General features: G+C 39.0%; 2 protein-coding genes across 7 annotated transcripts in view; one reads left to right on the forward strand and one right to left on the reverse strand.

Annotated features, from left to right (window-relative positions):
• Nucleotides 1-13,712, reverse strand: part of LOC146389306 (junction plakoglobin a-like) — a 119,286-nt gene extending 105,574 nt beyond the window's left edge. For 3 of the 6 annotated variants that reach the window (XM_084927096.1, XM_084927097.1, XM_084927098.1), the window contains exon 1: nt 13,423-13,706. The gene's annotated coding sequence lies outside the window, so the exon portion shown is untranslated. Of the gene's footprint in view, nt 1-13,422 lie in introns of all 6 variants that reach the window. The other 3 variants (XM_084927100.1, XM_084927099.1, XM_084927101.1) reach the window with 2 other exon arrangements.
• A 4,640-nt stretch (nt 13,713-18,352) lies between these two features.
• On the forward strand, nt 18,353-22,881 carry LOC146389308 (uncharacterized). Its single transcript, XM_084927130.1, has 7 exons — nt 18,353-19,111; nt 19,360-20,030; nt 20,123-20,168; nt 20,597-20,688; nt 21,049-21,159; nt 21,281-21,557; nt 22,430-22,881. The coding sequence occupies exons 1-7, from the start codon at nt 19,070-19,072 to the stop codon at nt 22,637-22,639; spliced, it is 1,449 nt and encodes a 482-aa protein (XP_084783256.1). The 5' UTR covers nt 18,353-19,069; the 3' UTR covers nt 22,640-22,881.
• Nucleotides 22,882-23,734: the final 853 nt, after the last annotated feature.

The raw sequence follows: 23,734 nt of genomic DNA on the forward strand, positions 1-23,734 counted from the left end.
AAGCTCTGCTGCTGGTGAGAGAAAGAGAGCAAAATAAAAAGAGAGTGAGTTTATTTCTCATTTCCAGCATGGAGAAAAGCAGCAGTTAAGCCTCATTTTCTTGCAAGGATGAATGATTTAGCCTACAATAACTTTCAGACAAATTTCAGTGAAACAGATAAAACAGTATTAAGTCGTAACATTTTCCTGGATTACAGTTCTACTAAGACTTTCAGGCAGAGTAGGTCAGAAGGTCCGAAGGTTGGTTGTTCAGTCCCTGGCTGCTCCCTGGCAAGATTCTGAACCCCAAACCTAGTCACACTCCCGTGGGTGCATTGGAGTGTAAAAGCTAGTAAGGAAGAACTTTACTAAAACATAGAACGGGGTCCCCAATCCCAGTCCACGAGGGCCGGTGTCCTGCAGGTTTTAGATCTCACCCTGGGTCAACACACCTGAATCACATGATTAGTTCGTTACCAGGCCTCTGGAGAACTTCAAGACACGTTGAGAAGGTAATTTATCCATTTAAATCTGCTGTGATGGGTCAAGGACACATCTAAAACCTGCAGGGACACCGGCCCTCGTGGACTGGGATTGGGGACCCCTGACATAGAATAACATTGTCCCATGAATAGGTGAATTTTCTGTGATTCTCTGTCTTTGGAGCTAAAAGAGGGCACGCAAACACATAAGACATCAGTGGACAGACGAGGATGTCCTCTATTGAGCACATCATGACTTAGTAGGGTAGCTGAAATAAGTCAAAAGACAGAGACCAAAGACAAATATCACTTACAGAAGACATAAATGAATAGGCTGGGTCTCATGGATATAAGTGTATGATATATGACATATTCCACCACAAAACTAGAACAAGGCTAATTTTCTTGTTCTGCATGTAAAGAGCTGGACCCTGCCTAGTTGTTTCTAGATGTACAGGTCTTTGTTTTGGTGTTAGGCCAAAAACCAGTAATTGTCAAGGAAAACATAATTTACTTTAATTGTGATTACATAAATGTTTTATGGATTACAATTTGGTATCCATACGTATTTCACACAGATGGGTTTTGCGAGGCCCACAGCTGTTTACTCAGTAAAAATGTGAAACATTTTGAGTTAATCTTACAATGACCTTTAATTCCTTAATCCTGCTGAACATTGCAAATATATTTATATGATATACACTGTGTACATGGTAAAAAGTTTTAAATATATGGTACCGAATATATTAGTTTTACAGTACACTAAAGCACAAAATGTAATATTTTAACAAAGAAAGATCTATATACACTGGTAAATTTACTAGAACAATAATAATACAATAATATAAATTTGTTTCATCCAACCGTTGTCTTCCACTTATTCAATTCAGGGGACTTGAGCCAGCGACTATAGGGTGAGAGGTGGGGTACACCCTGGATAGGTTGCCAGCCTGTCGCAGGGCTAAATCATGCAAGCTCCACACCAGATGGTAGAGTTCAACTCAGGACCATCTTCCTGTGAGGCAACAATGGGAACCACCATACCGTTGTACCACACGTAAATTTGTCAGATGTCATATTTTAAACAACATTAATATGATAAAATGGAAAATATATTAAAATTACAGAAATATATTTAAATAATGATAAATCACGAGGTGTTAATACCCAACAGGCTGCTTTGTAGTGATGTGTCGGTCGCAAACGAAACGGCTCTTAGAGCCGGATCTTTGAAGTGAACGACGCGAGCCGGCTCCTTATTGGTAGCCGTGGGGGTTTTTTTTTTTTCTTTCTCTCACCCTCTCTCTCTCACTATTTTCCGCTTCACTCCGCACGCGAGCCTTGTGCTTTGCGCTGGGCAGAGGGGGGAGGGGCAGTAGTTACACTGGCAGTAGCACAGGAACAGAGCGGGAGGGAGAGAGAGAGAAAGAGCCAGGGACAACGTCACATTAGAAAGGTATAGTAATCATCCACAACTATTTTCAGTTGCAGATGATAAAGGATTCAGAAAGTTTATTCATGCAGGTCCATATGACAGAGAATGTGCATCTTCTTTTTGTTTTCATATTTTAATTTAATACAATTGTGTTGTGGTTTGCAGTGTTTTGTGTTGTTTCACTTTAAATTTGTTTAAAAGGAAAAAGCTGAAAATTTTAATATTTAAAAGTTGAACTGTAAATTGTTGGTTTTTGTATTATATAATTTATTTATTCTATTTTATGTGGAGTGAATAAATAAAAGTATATTTATGGTGGCCCCTAGAGACAAAACACATACAAATTCCAAGGCACGTGAAACCTCCAAAACACAACGGAAGTGCTCCAGGATGCTAGGGGGCAGTGTTGAGCTTTTGTTACTTAGTGTCTACACAAGCCAGGAAGTACCAACAACCAGATTTGGTGTGTGGTAGTAACAGGTAAATGAACATTTTTTTAATCATTTGAATATATATTAGTGTTGGTGTATAAATACACAAACAATACACATATGCTTTCAATTTTGTAATTTAAGTGATCTAGGTAGCTCTGTTTTGGAAGTTCAGTTAACGCTAGCAATGTGATTGTACGTGCTTTGGAGTTTGTACGTGCTTTGTCTCTAGGGGCCACCGTATATATTTATATATAAACAAGAGCCGGTTCTCTAAAAAAAGCCGGATTTCCCATCACTACTGCTTGAGGGGTCAAATTTACCAAAACAGATACTGTGTATGTGTGCATGCATTAATATTTTTGTGAGCCTATGTGTTTTGCAAATCTTTGATGTTGCCTTCTCAACTGACCCCAATACTCAACTGAGCCCCGAGGTGCAGTCTCATAGGCACACAATCCCACAGTCACACTGTTCACAGATGGAAGTAAATAATTGTAATTTGGCATCTTACTAAAAAAAATACATTTGAAACTTTATGAATAACAACAATAATTATATTTTAACATTAAAAATATCATGTTGACTAAAGAGCTTGCACACTGGTGGTGGTACTGGTGGATTAACCAATAAAGAAAAAGAAATGATTTTGTTGTTAATTTAGGTCAGCTGCAACACACACCTTACACTGGGTGGTGGTCTAATACATTTGAGTTATCTCAGTCATTTCATGTTAAATCAGCCAATTTTAGGTCAACCATCTGCACACATGAATGTTATTGCAGTGTAATTTTTAAATTAATTATATTGCTCAAGATATTCAGACTGTGTTCTATATTACAATACAAATTAAGATTTTGTTAAATGTGTAATTTGTTCAATTCTTGAGAATTCATCTTCAGGTAAGCTTCATCTTGCCTTCAAATGTTTGTTGAAATGTTTCTATTCTTATGTATTTCGTCTTGTAAAAGTAGCTTATATAATAGTTTTCAGTCACACAGAATACAGACATGGAGGCTAAAGGCATGATGGAGCCAGAAAATGCCCAGTTGGATATCAGTGTTCAAGCTCTGGTGGTCCTCAATGGTATGGCTAGCACTGCAGAGGCATATGGTCTGCTGTCTGGCCCTAAGCTTTCCACCAGAGCTCAAATACATGTTTGAAGTCCTGCAAAAAATATTTTGGAATCTTGATGAACACAAATTATCATCCAAGGCACATACTCTCAAAAACAAGCTTCTGCGATAAGTTGAACAAGACTGACGGGTACCAGCACAGGTTCAAACTGAGGTAACTAATTCACATGGCTTGGAAAAATATGTTTAGTCTTGTTTTGTACAAAAGTCTTGAACCACCCATTTCTTTGTTTTTACAAGGGAAATAGAAAATAGGTGCAATGTTTTATTAAAGTGTAAAGTGTGTAAGCATACATGGAAATGCGGTATTTCCCATGTATGTAGGCAAAATCAGAGTTTGTACATTCCTAATAATATTGAAAGTCAGTATTTGTTATGGCACTTGTATTCTTCAACACAGCCTGAACTTTCTGAGGTGGCGTTCTGTAATTTCTTTAAGTATCTTCAGGAATTATTCTCCAGGCTTCCTGAAGGACATTCTATGCTCTTCTCTGGATATTTCTGCCTTTTGTTTGTTCTCTGTCAAGATGATCCCACACTGCTTAATACTGAGTTCCAGGCTCTGGAGAGGCCAATCTATTAGGAGCTGGTGTGTACGTGTGGCGTTCTTGGGTTTTTTCCTTTTTTGGCACAGGTAGGCGGGCCAGTGCTTTGCGGGAGCATTGCGCCAAATCACAACAACAGTCGCCTCAAGGCGCTTTATAATGTACAGTAGATCCTACAATAATACATACAGAGAATAACCCAACAATCATGTGACCCCCTATGATCAAGCACTTTGGCAACAGTGGGAAGGAAAAACTCCCTTTTAACAGGAAGAAACCTCCGACAGAACCAGGCTCAGGGAGGGGCGGGGCCATCTGCTGCCACTGGTCTAAACCATGACAGAGCCTCCACGGTCTTTAAGTGCATTTTCACACCAATAGTTTTACTCTGGTCTGAAACTGTTAATTATTTTATAAACTTGTAGCTTTTCTCCATGATTTGGATTCTTTTTCATGCAGAAATGATTAGTCTGCTTATTGGCTAGATGTGTCTGTGACAGGAAAAAGTAAATACGGTAAAAAGGTGCTGTGTTCTATGGGAGAACGTGGAAAATGTACACTCATGGTAACTTTACATGGCTAGTTGCTAACCTGTACTGACCTTTGCACATCTATGGTACCGTACCACATCCCTGAATGGAAAGCATACATGGCTATGGGAGGGGTTTAGCTTAAACTTGCAACATAAAACTGATAGCTGGGTTGGATTGAGATTGAATCATATTCACACCATGAATGAACCTCATTAGAGGTCCTTGGTGCTTTTTTTTTTTTGTTTGTTTGTTTATTTGTTTGTTTTTGGGTTGGCACCCAAGTATGACTATTGTGGTGACATCCGCTCACATTAATTGCACCAAGGGGGGGAAAACAAACCAGCCCAGATTTTTAAACAGATTAAACTTTGCAGGATATTATCCTATTTCTTAAGCTTAGCATTAGCATGCTATCTGTGCAGTTTCTTGCAAGGAGCAAAGTTATGTTAGCAGCATAATGCAGTTGCACTTTAGCATCATCATCATCATCATCATCATCATCGTTTATTTGTATAGCACTTTAAAAACACACCAGGCAGACCAAAGTGCTGAACAACACAGATAAAATAAAAACTAGCAAAATTAAAATGACAATAAAATTATTACACATATGATCAAATTAACAAGAAAGGTATCAGTTTCCTACAGAGTTAAACAAAATTACACTCTTGTCCTTTTGTGCAATCAAGATAAAAATAGTTTCCATATCCACACTGTACACTGCCTTAGTATAAACAGGTTAATTCTTCAAACAAAAAACAAAAACTCGATATTAGGCAGAATTATCTACACCGACTCTGATGCCTGGACCCAGACAAATACAAAAGAGAAAAGAAATATGAAACATAGGTGTGTTGACTGCACAGGTGTAATATATGAGAACATTCAAGAATTGTGTTTTGAATTCAACAGAAAATGTCACCATATAATGCAATGAGAGCTAAATGGCCTGCATTTGTATAGCGCTTTACTCCGTCCCTAAGGACCCCAAAGCGCTTTACACTACATTCAGTCATTCACCCATTCACACACACATTCACACACTGGCAATGGCAAGCTACATTGTAGCCACAGCTGCCCTGGGGCGCACTGACAGAGGCGATATAATGCAATGAGAGCTAGTGCCATGCCATTCGTTATATCGGTATAATTTTTATATGACACCACCAGTGTTGGGACTAACGCGTTATTAAGTAATGCTTTACAGTAACTACGTTATTATTGTGGTAACGAGCACAATAACTAGTTATTATGCCAAAATCAGGAACGCGTTACTCGTTACTGGGATTTAGATAGGCTCGTTATTCGTTACTTCGTGTGGTGGCATTGTGGAGCTTCCACAGATTCAGTAACATTAGCAAGTGGTGGAGGCCAGCAGGTGGATGAAGGAAAAGGGAGGCAGGAGCAGAGACCCGAGGCGGCTGCCGGTCCGAGTGTCAGGTGAACTGAACTTCAGGTAAGAAGTTATGACCTGCAGTCTATCTGGGTCAGATATAAACCAAGTTTAGTTTATTTTCGTTATGCTGACTTTTTCGTACTTGGTACTAGCTAGCATGACGGAGTTGCTATACAGCTGGGTGGGTGCTATGATGTTACTGATGTTGAACTTTATTTTGTTCATAAGGTTAATTATTAGAGTTGCCAACTGTCCCCTAAAAAACGGAATCGTCTCGTATTGAGAGAAAATATTACATGTTTCGTATTGAGGTGAAAAGGAACAGTTTGTCCCGGACTTCAGCTAGAATGAAAAAGACACAAAGCTGGAGTTATTCTGTCGTTACGCTTCAGCTGCCTCTTCTTCTCTCATTCTCTCCCCCCGGTTATTATTTCAATCATGAAACTGATCAATGATCAGCTGATCAGCTTTTCTCTCTTGTTTGTTTATCGCCCACTTTGCGCCAGAGAGAGGAAACCAGCGGATGTCGCGCTAAACAACAGCAGCACGTTTAAGCTTGATCAGCTGTTGTTAGCATTTATTTAACATTTCTTTCTAGTATCAGCTGATGTTTGCTGGAGCCACAGCTGTAAAGCTGCTGGTCATGATGTCGATATGTGGTGAGAGGGAAACATGAAGATGAAACCAGGAGATGTCCTTACTGAATCATCAGAGCTGAACAGGTGATGGAGAAACAGGTTTACCTTTTAGGTGACATGAATGAGTTGAAGGGAAGTTATGAACTGTTTCTGAGAGACAAATAACACCAGGATCATTTTTTTATGTAGCTGACAGCTGGTAACTGTGCAGGGGCGGCTCTAGCAAAGTTTTGCCAGGGGGCAGGTAGGGAATTAACAGGGAGAGGGGGGCACAAAGAAATACTTTTCTTTCTTATTCTCATTTAAAATGTCTAGCTTTTAAAAAATAATTATCTGAATCTTACAACAAAAAGCGCACATGACGCTGTGACGTAGGCTAGAATCATGGTGGCGAACAACGACGGTCCTGGCGTGGGATTTCTCTCGTGGAAATATGCACATTATTTTTTCCTTTCTATTGGTAGGTGGCACAGTGCACTTGTGGCAAGTAAGCAAGCTAGAAGACTGGCACTCTTGCTGGATATCCAGTTACGGAAACAACACATTAACAGAATTCTGAGTAAAACCAAAAGTTACTTTCCCTAGAACCTTCACAGACATATTCCCTTGTAACTAGTTACTCTGAAAGTAACGAGTAACTTGAAGTAATGGAGTTACTTTTGATAGAAGTAACTAGTAATGTAACTAAGTTACTAATTTAAAGTAACTTACCCAACACTGGACACCACGTAATCAAAAATTATATCAGCAATATAGCAACACTATGAATATTCCTTAGTGCATATAACAGCAAGACAAGCCCAAATGAGTCCACGCTAAAGGTAGAAACCAACAAAACCACTTGAGGCATAAATACACAGGTTACGAAGGCATGCAAGAAACAGATACAAGCCGCTGTGGATGTGAAATTCAAAAGTAAATGATGTAAATACCAAATAGTGGACACAGTACACAGAAATGACTGAGTTGGATAAAAGTGGTGTACCGTGCAGGCTCCCACAGAGTCAGAAGTTTATTTTAGTAATTGATAAAAGTAAACCACTAAGCTAAGTTATGCTAAACTTAATAGGAATATGTTCTTAATCTGGTACCTGCTGTCACTATGAAAATACCTGCCTCCATCATTAAACAGGAACTGTGGATAATGAAATGAAAAATTAAAGAACCCAATGTGAAAACTAAATAAATAAATAAAATCTACTGACGATTAAGCAGTTCATTCACTTTGTATGCAAGGCAACTTTACACACGTGCAATACATAGAAAAAAAATAATTTTATTAATGGAATTTCCCCTTGTAATTTGAACAGTCTGCTGGATGACTTAAAAGGTACAGTGTGTAAAATCCCACCATTATATTACAGTATAGTGATGCGCGAATCACTCGAGAATCACTTTACTGACTCGTGAATCATGATTCACAAGCCCAACTGACTCACTGACTCATCCCTGTTGCTGTTAGCAAACTAATTCCATTAGTAGAAATATATCTAGCTTATAATTAAAACTGTGTGGAAAAAAACAACATCCAGTATCTTAACAAAAACATTTCTGCTCTGAACTGGAAGAAAAAACCCTGAGTAGAAGCTCACATCAAGACAACAGCTCCTCAGTTCACAGTAGCATCGCTCTGCTAACATGCTAACAGCACATTTGAGTTACTCACCCCCTCCCTCCTGGCTCACAGCTTCTTCTTCTTCTTGGTTGGCAACCAATGTTAAGGCACATTACCGCCCCCTGGCTCACAGCTCAGTGGACATTTAGATGAGAAAATATATATTTGACACATTTGAGGAAAATACTAATAAAATAAAATAAAAATAAATAATATAAATGTTCCCTTTAGAAATTTTTTTGCTCTTTTTGCTCTATGAAATAGTTGTTTTCTTTTTCAATCATTCATCTTAGCAGTAGGATTTACATGAAAAGAGAAACAAATTAAGTTTGAGTGAAAATGTACATTTTTTGCACTCTCTGGTCAACTGACTCAGTGACTCAAATGACTCAAAAAACCCGATTCACTTTGGTGAGTGACTCATTCAAACTCGATTCAGTAAAAAGAATCAAATTTACCATCACTATTACAATAAATTACAGCTTGCAGTCAAGTGAATTCTGTTTTCTTATCCCTCCCAATTTAATGCTTTAATGCTTTTTAAATCCCCGTCAGTATTCTCGTTGGAGCATTCTGGGTCAACTGACTACTTTTCAACAAACTTACAACAACCTGATAACAGCAGTTCTAAATAATAACTTGTTTATTACGCACACTGAAGGACATATCCAAAAATGACTCCAGGATTCCCCACAGTGTTACTGGAGGAGAGGTAATCCCATCCAGAGTTTTTATGAGTGCAATAACCTCAGTTTTATCTGAATCGGGAGGTTAGGGTTAGGGTTAGGACTGGAGGTGACTGGAGGTCATCCAGCTGTGTGTGTCATGTCGGGTATTACCTGCATGCTAATGCAAATGTATGCTATGGTTTCTAACATTATGTATAATGTATAAGGAAACATGTAAAATGTAAATAGAACTGTTCTAAGGACAGAGCTCCATATTAGCTTGAGTGTGTTAAGAAGCCACCAGTTTATTTATAGTGCTTTTTTATTCTAATTTCTATGCTTTATATAACATGTCTCCTTCATCCACCCACATAGCCATTCATACAAGACCCTTTTTAAGGTCTAAGTGCTTTTTCTCTAACATTCACGCTGTGATGTAATCAACTCAGGGTGCAGCATCTTATCCAAAATTACTTTGGTATGCAGACAGGAGCAGCCAGGGGTTGAACCAACAGCTTTTCAATTAGTAGAGGCTTTTTAAGTAAAAGTGTTTTAATTCCTCCCACCTTTCAGGCCTGTGGTACATGGGATATTATTGAAGACAGGTTGCATATATTTAAGACTGAAACATTAATTAATGGAAGGACTTCTTTGAGCAGTCTTGTAGGAATGGTGTTTAAATCCAAAATACTTGGTTTGGGTTAAAGTTTACCCTTTCACTTCCCTTTCTAGTTATTAAAAGTAATCACAAATGTAATTAAATAGAATAAATAGAATAAAGGAAAATTCAGCTCAACAGAGCTTTGTCACCAAAGAAAGTTGGGGTTCTTCTTGTTTTCTTCTAATCTAGTCGAGTCATCTTCTGCCTTCTTTGAGCTTCTATTTTGCTTGCTTTCAATTTTTATTTATATAACACCAAATAACATCAACAGCTGCCTCAAGGATACTAGAAATTTGTCTCAAGCTGATCTCTGTGTGTTTCTGTCATTTGGGAAACAGGCTTCACCCAACTGACTTAGAACTGCATTCGACCCTCCATCTTCATCTTCACCACCGCCAGCATCTTGAATCTGGGGATCCTGTCTTAAATCCAATCACTTCATAACAGACTTTAAGAAAACAGACCATAAAGTCTGTTTTCAGCAGCACAAAAACCTGCCTCCTATTAACCTCAGAAAGCCTTTCAAGAAGACAAGAGTAAAGGTACATTTTTTTTATCCCTTGGTTTAGATTGCATATATAACTTTTTTATTTGACTTTGTCTGTACTTAAGATTATTTGCATATTTTTGCATTTAAGAAAATACTTTCTTTAAAAAAAAATCAGATTTCAACATGGGACGTACGCACAATCAAAGGATCTAGTCAGGGTTTTTTTGGAGAGATGCCCTCAGTTAAACTTTAAATCATTCCCATTTTAAAAATGGAAACCAATGAGCAGCTCATTCTGAAAGATGCATGTTTTTTTTCTTTTGAATATTTATGCTCATTACTAAGACCAAAGTATTTCTTATCTGATGAAATAGATTGCTCAATTACTAAAATAATCGGTAGCTGCAGCCCTAACAAAACAGTCACCCTGACTAAATGAGTTATCCTCTCACTCCTTTGAAATGGATTTAAACTCCTATGGTAAGCATTTCTGACAATTTCCTTTCCTACGGTAGAATATTGGCTCCAGTGTGGTCAGTGGAGTCTATCCAAACTGTTTTTCCTTGTACCGATTGGGACTTGTTTCGTCTCTCTGCTCCATGATACAGACCACGACCGTGGCCCAGTTGTAGCATGGTGTGGACACTCCTTTCTTGACATTAATGTGTTTAAAACAAAGGGAATGGTTGTTGATTTTCATAAACATTGATTTAGATCCCTGCCCCCTGTTTGTATTCATGGTCAAGAAATTGAGGTGGTAGAGAAATAAAATATCTGGGCACCATTGCTGATGAAAAGTTAAAATTTAAATTGAATACAGACACCATATGTGCAAAGACTCACCAGCGTATGTATTTGTATCAGAAACTAAGTGATTTTAATGTGAATAACATTTTATGAAAATGGTTTGTTCTTGTTTTATTGAGTCTGTCTTAACTTTTTCTTTAATCTGCTGGTTTGGGTCTCTTAGCTTGAAAAATAAGAAGAAGCTGGAGCACATTGTTAAATTGTGTAGTAGAGTGGCAGGTATAAAGCTAAATGATCTTGCCCTCCTGTATGGAGGGCTGGATTATGGAGATATTCCATATATGAATGCTTCTGCTCATTGCCTTCGAACGGTTGATTGCGTATCGTGCTTCTCTGAGGTTCATCACTTTCAAAATTTCACACTCACCACTGTGAGTTATACTCTCAGGTAGGATGGCCTGCTTTGGCCAGTCGGAGGAAATCTCATTTACAGTTTTATATAAGGCAATACTGGGATTGCTGCCTTCCTATATATGTTCACTGCTTGCAATGAAACATGTTGGTCATTATTATCTTTGTCCGCAAGGTTACTTGTTGCTTTCTGTTCCATTTGCCTGAACTGAACTTGTCAAAATTGTAATCTGGACCAGGATGAGACTGAACATTTCCAGATAAAAGAAGAAAAAGAACAATGGAGCATTTTTTTCTCAGATTTTTGTAATAGTACAGGAATATAAACCAGTCATATGGAATAATCAATCAATTAAATCAGATCTCCACTGATGATCAAGTTTGAAGAGCTTTTCTAGACTGTTTTTACATCTCACGTGGACAGAGAGCTGTCAATAAAATCAATAAAAGAAAAAGCTACATGATAGACATGTGACAGGAAGAAAACAATGGTGAAATCCACACTAGTGCAGATAGAAAGCTAATTCAGGCCAGCTTTTTGGTCCTTTCCAGTCACATGATGATGATGATGATGATGATGCAGTGTGACATCACACATTAACCAGGAAATCAGTTTAGATGAAGAATGCTGTTTATAAATTTACCAAAATCAAACCAGCCTGGGTCCAATATAGGATGGTCACATTTTTGGGGGCTTAATATATTCAGCCGGATTTCTAGAATTGAGGGCTGTACCATCCAAAGTAGGCTAAATGCTGTCTCTCCTAACAACACCGGGTTTTACAGAGAATGTTTCCCCCCATGGTTTGCTGGACATCATTCACACAGCCATGCACATAGTGCAGCTAAACAAATCACTGCTGGACCAATTGGGGAGTGGAACACAGAAAACTACAGAAATCCTGTACTGTGTTACTGTTGGGCAAATATATGAATCTGCCTGTAATAGTAGAAAATTCTGTTAGGTCGAAAAAGTAAGAGGCAAATGATTAGGCCAAATACAAATGCATACATAAATGTTCATATATTTGTCACAGAGGGAATTAAAAAAAAATATGTACAGAAGTGCCTCATTTTCTGCATAAGTGGGACAAAATAACTGAGAATATCTTAACATCTTTCTTGGATTATGCTGCCAATCTATAAGATGAACTGGTTCGATGTGCCACTGGAACTGGACTAAGCCTGAGATAGAAACTCGGACTGTTTCTGAATTATGTAATGCAATAAAGAAAGACATGAATAACTTTCAATATTATAAATATGGGTCTGTTACAAGGTGAGGCATGTGTGTTCCATATGTCACACACAGCTATACACCCATAACATTAGTGTTGAGCATGAAGAGCAGGGTAACTCCATCAAGTTACCTACACTGAGCGCACAGACACTTGGCTGCTACACCTGCTTTTCCAATAATATGGAGTCAATAAAAAAAGAGGGCAGTGTAAATATGCAGGAAAGAGATTGAAACATCACGGGTGGCAATGGCATCTGTCCTAAAACACTGTGTTAGCTGCTGGACATGCATTTCACAGCCTCACCTGCAACATCTGTTGAGACTCTTCTACAGACTTCAGAAGCACACCAGCCATGTGTGTCTCCACAAATAGAAGCATAAATGCAAGCCAAGACAGGGAAAATGGTAGCAGAGTGTGGGATTTGCACTGTAAAAATGTACCTGAAAGTATCAGCATAGCTCATTGTACTGAACAAAGGGGACAGACAATGCAGAAGGAAAGTATGTCTGTATGTATGTGGGAGAAAGAGTGGGGGAAAGAGAGAGTGGGAGAAATGTCATCCAGAGAGACTGCACCGAGACACTAAGCGACATAGAAAGCCACACCAGATCGACTTGATCCAACAAATTGCATTGTTTTCAAACAGTTATGCACACATATAGCAATACTATAAATGCTAATTATAGTCTAGGAGACGGCACACCTCCCAAAATCCATATACTATTCAATTTAAAAATGTAGGCAAATATGAAACCCGCACTAAATCAGTTAATGTGAGATTGCATGATGTCAATGAACAGTCGTCAGCACAGAAACATGGGAGATTTACAACCCCCCAAATCCCAGACAAAATCTGTTTATTCTGACCGCCATAATGCATGTCGATTAACAATTAGGTCAGCATTCAGCCCCTTGTTTTATTTAACATCACATGCCATATCCCCTGTGCGTAAAACGATAGCCCTTTGATCTGTTTAGGGTGCGTAATAAGACGGCTTCGCCGGATCTGGTTACCTCTTATCTGACCAGCGGTGTGGAGCGGATCCCTGTCGCAGCACTGACAATTTCAAATCCTCTTCGTCGCTCTTTAAATCCACAGACAGGTGTAGATTCGCTCCTGTGTTACCTCTGCCTCGCTTTGTCTCCCGATGAAGGCGATTTGCAGCACGCAGCCAGCTATGCACAGTGAGGGGAGCGAACCGGCAGAGGCTCGGCTGCTACGGCGTCATAGAAGAGGAGCGAGTCAGTGAAGAGGTCTCACTCCGCTAGCGAAGAATGGCGTCGTTTTCACACCTTCCAGTCATATAAAAACAGCAGTGCTATGCGATGCGACTCACCTCCACATACTATCTAAACATACGTTTTAATTTCCCTTTTGTCAGAATGATTGAAACACATCGCGTGACTTCACAAAAATCTTTGCTTTGTAAACAAGGTTTGGTTAGGTTTCATTGGTGCACTGTTGCTAGCTATCAAGGTCACAATTTAGATTTTATAGCAATTAAAAGCTGGGTCATGGCACAAGCAACCATTCATTTTACTTGAGTCTTTCTGGTCCTATTTATGTCCCTACATTTAATTTCACCTCCTCTGTCTCTTCCTCACTCTTTTCTTTTTATCTGAAAATCTGAAATAACATAAATGTAACAAAGTAATGAACAATACAGGCTGTATCTTCACACAGTTTTTATAATGTTATACTGCTGTGAGTCTGGAGTTTTGTTCATACTGAACCTACAAAACTCTTGTCGTTTTTGAGATATTAGTATCAGAACCATTAGTAGGAATAAAAAAAAGGAAAAATCTCAAGTGTAATGAAAATTGATAAGAACTAGGTCACCTCTAATTAATGAATGTGTTTCTCTAGGTTGTTTTTTTTTTTTACAGTATGCATATATTCTTTATGGTGGCACAGTGTGTGAGTCAGGGGTTATAGTGAGGATGAAGTCGCTTAAATGCAGCAAATGACATTTTCTGTTGGAAGTTGAAAAAGCTAGAGAACAGGAGTCAGAGCTGAAATCTCCGTCTGTTTAATTTTCTCCTTGAAAGCAGATGTGGCTTTTAGTGAGATATTTTAATCAATTTATAGCAGTGTGCTGCTCTCTCTCTCTCTCTCTCTCTGCTGATATGAATTAACTTAGAACTTTTGTTATCAGTATACAGTTGCTTACACAGCGAAATTGGGTAGCAAGACCACAAAGGTACAAAAGTACAGACAACAACATACAAGGAAGTACAACAATATAAGTACAGTATATACAGGGTGTATGAGTTACAGAAACATTAATGGAGCTCACCTAGCAGTCGCCGTCTTTCTCATTTTCTCTCATATATATGAAAGTTATCATTCGAATAAGATATTTCTATATTATTTATTTATCCTTATAGTATTTGATTACACCTCTGATTCCAGTCTGAGTGAATAGTCTAAATTGGTTTCACGATCCACAGTCAAAAATAATAATGAGAGAGAAAGTATTGTTTTCTGTTACACATGTGTGTCTAATAAATGGAAGCAGTCGTATCTGTTACGTTCCCCTGAAAGGGTCCAGGCAATTAGGGAAAGTAACAAAAAGTGTCCAGGTCTGAAAAAGGAGACAGAGGCAAAATGGTTAAATTAAAGAATTTTATTACAGTTTCTACTAATAACTCAACTAAAAGAGACGGACAAGCTGCTATCACCATTTACAGTTTTTTCTGATGGCTTTAACCCTAACTGTGATTCTTACAGCACAATTCCTAAAACTATTAATACTTATAGCAAAACCACTCACTGAGTTTGCAAAACTAAAAGCACAAACACTGCTTTGCACTCAGTTTGCAATTTTGTAACACACACTTTGCAAAACTGTAGGCACAATTCACTGCACAGCACTCTTTTTGCAGAACTTTAAACACAACTCACTGCTTACACTCAATTACCAAATTTCCAACACACTCCTAGCAAAATTATACACATGTATGGCTATCATTAACACTATTTTGCCAACTGTCTGACACACTTTCACATGTGAAAACTGTTTTAGATAATTAGTCCACTTTGCAATCAGCCTAAGCACTATAAACAGGCCACAGGTAAGCTGTCTATGTGGAGTACAATGGAAGGAGCAGTAAGAGTGAGAAGAGTGAGAATCAGAGGAGGCCGAGGGAGAGGACGTGGAGGTGAAGAAGTTGGAGGAAGAGGACGTGGAGGTGAAGAAGCAAGAGGGTTAGAGGAAGTTAGAGGAAGAGGACAAGGAGGAGCAAGAAGAGGACGAGGAGGGGAAAGAGGAAGGGTAAGAAGAGTAAGAAACAGAATAACTGATGACATCAGAGCTACAATAGTGGACCATGTCATCAACCATGGGATGACCCTGAGGGAAGCTGGCCAACGGGTTCAGCCTAAACTGAGCCGCTACACTGTGGCAAGCATCATTAGGACATTTCGAAATGAGAATCGGTAAGTACTTTGTAGCACTGCCGTACTCTAATGAGAAACACAACAGTACCATACATGCAAAAATACTGAAATTGTTACTTTACAGAATTGCTAGACGTCCAGATGTTGGGGGCAGAGGCAGAATGTTCACTCCAGAGCAAGAGACCCATATAGTGAACATGGTGATTGCCAATAATGCAACAAGACTGCGCAAAATACAGCAGCGCATAATTGATAATGACACCATCTTTCAAAATATACACAGTGCAAGCATTTCTGCACTAAGTCGTGTACTTGCGCGCCACAGAATAAGAATGAAGCAAATTTACAGAGTTCCTTTCGAGAGGAACACAGAACGTGTAAAGCAACTGCGATATGACTATGTGCAGGTAAGTGTCATTGGTTCTGAATTTGGAAGTGCATACTGTAGTGCTGTGCATGGGCCTGCTGTGCTGAATTTGTTTTGTCTTGTCCAGAGAGTGATGGAACTAGAAGCAGATGCAATGGGACATGAGCTACTTTTTGTAGATGAGGCCGGTTTTAACCTCAGTAAAACCAGGAGACGTGGCAGGAACATTATTGGACACCGTGCCATCATCAATGTCCCAGGACAACGTGGTGGTAACATAACCATGTGTGCAGCTATAAGCCAAAATGGTGTTGTTCACCATCATGCAACCATAGGCCCATACAACACTGCACACATTATTGCATTCCTGGACACCTTGCATGACATGCTCACTGTTCAGAGACCAGAGCAGACCCGATATGTCATCATATGGGACAATGTTAGTTTCCATAGGGCTGCTTTGGTCCGCAACTGGTTTACAGACCACCCATCCTTCATGGCACTCAACCTCCCTCCATACTCTCCATTCTTAAATCCCATCGAGGAGTTCTTCTCTGCCTGGCGCTGGAAAGTGTACGACCGTCATCCTCATCAACAGGTAGCCCTTTTACAGGCAATGGAGGAGGCATGTGGAGATATTGACCAGGCATCATGTCAGGCCTGGATACGGCATTCAAGGAGATATTTTCCCCGGTGCCTTGGACTGGAGGATATCGCATGCGATGTGGACGAAATTTTGTGGCCGGACCCAGAAAGACGACATGATGTAGGCTGATTGTCTTTTTTTTTCCTTTTTTTTGTGAAATTCCTATTTTGTGTTCTGACTTTGTCTTGGTTTTGATGAGTGTGAATAAACACCAATACTTGAAGTTTGGATCCTTGTATGTTTACATGACACTATGACAAAAGTGTGACCTCAAATTGACATCTGTACACAGAGACAGCAAAACCCAGATGTGTTTTGTATTCATACCATCAGTGTGCAGTTGGCGCATTGTGTGCTTAGTAGATGATGGCTCGTGTGTACTGTTTGATACGAAAACACCATTTTTACGAAGGTGTGAAGAGTTAATCTAGCTGTGTTCGCTTTTGCAAGAGAACTACAATGTTTTGATAATTGGGTGACAGGTTTTCTTATTTGTGTGTAGAGTTTTGCAAAAATAGCCAATAGTTACAAAAAATGTGCTTAAGCTATCAGAAAAAACTGTAAAGAAACAAAACCAAAACCCAAGCGTTGGTCAATAAACTGAAAAGTAAGTCGAAAAGAGATTAGTGACCAAACACACTCCTCTCCACCGAGCAGGAGCAAATAATCAAAAGATACAGCTGTCTCCACGTTAGGTGAGTGCTGAGTATTTGCATGGGGGTGTGAATGGATGTTCGTATCTGTGTGTGCCTGTTTGTCTGTGTCTATATGTCAGGTCGTGTATTAGATGCCACCTCTCTGGGGACATCTCAGGCCTTCCAAGGTATGGAGGCCTATCTCCCCCCACTACTCTCCCTGCCAGTGGCAGACGCCCTCAGACATCAGTGCGTTGGTGGTTCTTATTGTCCAGGGCTGGGTGCTCAGGTATGCACCAGCTCACTGCTGGTGGCTGCTTGTTAGGACCTGGCACTTGTGGCTCGGTCGAGCCTCTTCGGGGGTGGCAAGGCCGGGATGGTCCATTTGGTAAAGTAAATCCGTTGGGCATCTTTCTTGGCTTTTAGACAATAATTCTGATGGCAAAAGAACCAAATGGGACAGGCAAAAAAAAAAAAAGCATTCATTTTTGATGGTTAGGGTTAGGGCAAGGGGCTGGGGAAAGCATTATGTCAATGGGATGTGCCCACGAGGATAGCAAACCTGACGTGTGTGTGAGAGAGAGAGAGTCTGGTATGTTTATGTGGTAAATTGCAGCACTAAAGGCAAAGCAGACATAATACAAACAGAAAGAGAAGAGAAGAGATATGAAAAGTGACAAGAGAAATAAAGCAGTGCAGCCACTAAATTACCAAACCAGAGTGACCAAATAACAAGAAAAGAAAATGCAAGAACATGCTACGCGGATTAGAGTACACATGTCTATTAGTGGGAAAGAAGAGTGAAAAAATAGAATCAGAATAAAGGCATTTGTGCAGATATATGGAGTTAAATCAGGGCCATAATGTTTGTGTAGTTAAAAGAAAAATTTGAAATTGAAAATATGTAAACTGAAAGCAAAAGTCACATTTTTAGAGTGAACTTTGAAAAAGAAAGAGTTGGATTTAAAATAAAATCAAACGTTTTGAATATTTGTATTAACTGAAAACCCAATGGTTCTTTTATCTATAATTTCTCTGAGTAAACTTTATTTAAAAATTTTCAGTAATCTTTTTTTCATTATTATTATTTTTAAAAAATCTATTCAGTCTCAGATTACATTTTTTCAGATTCAGATCTTTTAAATTAATGTACAAAAAAAAATTCTTCAGGTTCGGATTTTTCTCTCAGCTTCAATTTTTTTTTTTTCACTTTCAGATCTGTATTTTTCAGTTACAGACTTTTGGCCCCGTTTTGGCCTGGTGGGCGTGGCTACACAGAGAGGGGCGGGGAATCATGAGTGACAGCAGACCGCTGCAGGCTCAAGATGGTCCATTTTTCATGTTGCCTTCAGGAAACCTGGGAATGAACATAATTTATCAAACACCTCCTGCACTGTATTATTTGATAATGTTTAGAAAACATGTCATGCATAACTGCTAAAACTCAGTTACTAAAGCTCTTTCAAGCAGTAATGTGTACAAATTACGCCGTAACTGATCAATTATGAGACGTTTTCCCAGCCACTACGTGAGAAGTGGTCATTTCCCATGCTCTCAAAGTAGCGCGCATTGTATCGGGTGGGGGCTGCTGTTAACTTGTCCCTCAGTGAACGATGGCGTCGTCTTCCAACAACACTGCTGGCGCGAACAATCAGGTGAGTGTTTAAGTTTGGAACAATTACACTGCAGTCTGTGAATACTACGAATTTAAGAAGTGGCTATTGTTACGGTAAATTTTTCGGCTATTCTGTTTTTTTATTTTATAACGTTTTTTGCTGAAATGCTAGCTCAACAGAAACGCCTCGCTATCATTTTCGGCTGAAACTTACGTCCTAGTTGATCTGTAAGCTTGGAGAACAACAAAGTTAATGAAGTAACGTAAAAGTCTTTGTATTTAATTTAGGAGCAGCTAAAAAGAGAGATGCTTCAGCGACTACTGCATAAAGTTTCCCAGGTCATGCACAGACAACCCCTTGATGTGGACTATTTGCAGTTTGTTATCGACCATGAGATGGTCCTTTTAAGATCTTTGTCCGATCAGGTTGAGATCCCTCAAAGTATTATAAATGCTCTGATAGAGCTGTCAACTGTGCTCAGTATGGAGGACGTCAATGAACAAACCCCCTCTCAGATGTCAGTGTCAGAAGGAAAGCTGGGACGTCCAAATTACAATGTATCGCCTGTACAGCTCCAGATACTGACAGAAATGTTCTTATCAATCACCCAAATTGCAAAACTTCTTGGAATATCTGTGAGGACAGTGAAACGTCGTTTGCATGAATATGGCATTTCCATAAAGCAGTGTTACAGTACAACAAGTGATGAAGAGCTGGACAATTTAGTAAGCTCTATAAAGACAAGAACACCTCATGTTGGATACAGGATGATGAAAGGGATGCTTCAAGCCATGGGCCACCATGTACAGTGGAAGAGAGTGTACTCGTCGATGCACCGTGTGGACTCTGCTGGTATTTTCTCAAGAATGACAAGGCTGGGATTTGTGGTCCGAAGGACATATTCAGTGCAAGGTCCTCTTTACTTGATGCATATAGACACAAACCATAAACTAATAAGGTAGGATGAAGTCTGACAATACTGCTAAATACTGAATTATGTTTTATACCTGTTAATGCCCTAGTTGTTGTTTTTTGTTGTTCTTTTTACAGATTTGGCCTGGTGATATTCGGAGGGATAGATGAGTACTCAAGAAAGGTGATTTTTCACTTTCAAAATTGAGCTGAATGAGCTGTTAATTGAAAAGTGAAATACTTGTGTTTTGGTCTACCATAAAACTTACCATATACTGTAATATAGAGATCCTTCTGTAGAACAAAATGTTCCTAATCTGTTTATGTTTGTCAGTATTTGGTGACTATAAATGCTTGGTAAACTAATTCTTCAAGTTGCTAAAAGGATTTTTTTTTTTTTACCCTTTGCATTTGGGTGAATAGTTGATTACAAGTACTGCTACATCTCATGGCAGCTTGCTACCTTGGGAATTATGTAGCCTGCTTTTTTTCTTGTACTTATAAATATAAAATAAATGTACCAAGCTACAATACCTGATAAACATGTTTCTATCTTTAATTATAGTAACTTGACTTGACCAAGTTTCCACTTAATGATATTTACATCTCTAGATCATGTACCTGGGTGCTGCTGCCAACAACAGAGCATCAACTGCACTTGCTTTCTTCTTGGAGGCTGTACAAAAGTATGGCTTTCCATTGAGGTAAAATCTACACAAAATTAATTTTCACAATGATTGTGCAAATGTGTAAATATGATTCCCCCCCCCCCCCCTTGATTAGCAGTGTAATTATTTTGACATGCAATATGTAAACTGTAGCCTATATGATCAGTTGTTTATAAATCCCCATACACTTGTTTAAATGGTTCAAACATTTAGAATTCTTGAAAGGTGTGCTTATACAGAGCTGCACACTGTTGAATGACCAAAACAATAAACTTCTAATAACCAGTCTAAAGTAAAATTATATTAAAAACACAAAGGCTGCAATAAATTTTAAGAGTGACATGTTTTTTTTAGATTTAAAACAAATTGTACTGTCGATGTTTAATTTTGTTTCAGAGTTCGAGGGGATCAAGGGGTGGAAAATGTTGGAATAGCAAGATGCATGTTCACCATCCGGGGCTGTGGAAGAGGAAGCTTTCTGTCAGGCAAGAGTGTTCACAACCAAAGGTATGTGTAGTATTTGTATAAATGTCCCATGGAAATAAGAAAAATGTTCTTATATATTTTTCAATTCAGTGAATTTCTGGGTAAAATTCTGAAAACGTTGCCATATTTTGATGTTGAACAGAATAGAGCGCTTGTGGCGAGATGTGTGGATGGTTGTTTCAAGCGTGCACTATGAAACCCTTCACAACCTCGAGGATGAAGGCCTTCTGGATCCAACTGATGGTGTCCACATGTTTTGTGCCCAACATACATTTCTTCCACGTCTGCAGAGGGATCTGGATGTCTTTAGACAGGGTTGGGATAACCACCCTCTAAGGACAGAGAAGAATCTGTCCCCACAACAACTGTGGACACTGGGACTCCACCAGAATCCAGTTGATACTCCAGACACAGTGGAGGTACTAAAACAAATCTAAATTATACAATCCCTCTTTAATCAAGTTTCAAAAAGTGCACTTGGAGATGTTGAAAAAAACACGGTGTGCTGTCACTGCAGACTATCAGCTTTAAGTTGAGGGTATTTGCATCCAAATCAGTTAAAAGTTGTAGGAGTTACAACAGTCTGCATGTGTACCCCCCACTTGTTAAGTTACCAAAAGTAATGAGACAGAACATTAATCATAACTGAAACTGGATCGCAGAGACTTCAGCAGATGTTGGGCTTCATACCTGCTGATGCTCTGTCAGGCCTCTACTGCAACTGTCTTCACTTCCAGCTATTATTGAGGCATTTGCCCTTCAATTTTGTCTTCAGCAATGAAACACTGCTCCGTCAGATTCAGGTCAAGTGATTGACGTGGCCACTGCATAACATTCCACTTCTTTTAACTATTTGTTTTTTTTCTGCAGAATGCTTTAAGTGATTGTCCATCTGGACCATCAAGTGCTGCCTCACGAGTTTCGAAGCATTTGGCTGAATATGAGCAGATATATTGCCCAAAACACTTCAAAATTTATCCTGCTGTTTTTGTCAGGAGTTGCTTCACTAAATACAAGAATACCACATCCCTGGCCATGGAACATCAGAGAAGCCAATTGTTCCATTACTTTTGGTCCCTTAAGTGGCAGGCACATATGAAAACAGTTCAAATACCTCTGCAGTTATAGCCAATCGTGTTAGTTTCATTTCAAATCCATTGCGTGGCATATAGAGCCAAAAGTAGAATTCCCATGTTCCAATATTTATGGAGCTGACTGTTTGTCTTGAATTTCCCAACACTGTTTTTGAATTGTCATTTGAAATATCTTTTTTTTTTTTAAATCATCACAGGAAATCGAGGATGCGTACTTGGATGTCAACTCTATTGGTGAGCTGGATGGGAGCAATCCTGGAGTAATTCTTCCATCTGTTGAATGTCCTCTATCTGAGGAGGACATGGCAAGACTAAGAGACACTGTCAATGTAACAAGGCCCTCTCAGTCACATGGCCGAGACATTTATTTGGATGTACTTAACTTTGTACTAACTCACCGTTCCTAGGCGGCAACATTTTTATTTTGAATTTTCAACCCAGAGAAGGTTCATGAATAGCTCAGACTTTTATTTGATATGATATACATGTAAAATGAACCTGCCAGGAAATTTTTATGTGAACACTCAAACATCACATTACAAACTATTTTTTTTGTCTCTGGCACATTTTTCAACAGTAAACCTGTATGTTTTTGTGTGCTTCATGCCACTCATTAAAGAACTCTGGCTGTCAATCTCCAACTTTGAAATGTGCTTCCTGAACATTAAATGGAAGGAGCAGCATTTTGAGTTACACCTCAAAACTATTGATAGACAATGCTATGCTTTACACATTGTTAAATTCCTGGCCAAGATGAAAAGCCTCCAGCAGAACCATTCTGAATTGACTATAGGACTTCATATGTTTCACAGGCAGGACAATGGTCTTAGCACAGGATGACACAACAGGATAGCAGATGCTGTGATTTCCAAAGTCAGCTTCACAATTGTGATTAAATTTTACCACCACAGCAAAGTCCTTCTTTTCTGAGGGGAGGAGAGGAACATGGCCTTGACCGGTGATCCATTGCAGAAACCTGGCAGGTGTGATAGATCTTGGGCCATCTTCGTCAGCTACATGTTCTTGACCTTCTGTTAGGATAAGAGTGAATTTTAAGACGTTTTGAAGAACCCTGGCCTTTTGGACAAAAAAAATATCTAAATATTTGAATTCGATACAAGTGTAACTTTTGTCACAAAAACCTTAAAATATAATTTTGGAATGTGACAACTATAAACTAGACAAAAATAACCATTTACCTTCTGACTCATAAAGCAAGTCCTGAATGAAGTTAACCAGGTCCAGCTCAACCTGATGCTTGGAGGTTCCCTTCTCACTCAGCTGAGGGTGAATGGACGCCATGACAAACTCGGCACTAACCTATGATGATATTAGAAAGCAAAGCAACCCAACGGCTTGATTACTTCAGGGCTGCAGTATTCGGGCCCTAGAACTTTTCCACAGTTTGTCACATTATAGCCACAAACATGAATATATTTTATTGGAATTCAACATAAAAGACCAGTAAAAAGTGGTAAACAATTGAGAATTGTAACAAAATT

Source organism: Perissodus microlepis, chromosome 4, assembly GCF_051167445.1.
Source record: "Perissodus microlepis isolate ML-2025 ecotype Zambia chromosome 4, ASM5116744v1, whole genome shotgun sequence".
Taxonomy (NCBI): domain Eukaryota; kingdom Metazoa; phylum Chordata; class Actinopteri; order Cichliformes; family Cichlidae; genus Perissodus; species Perissodus microlepis.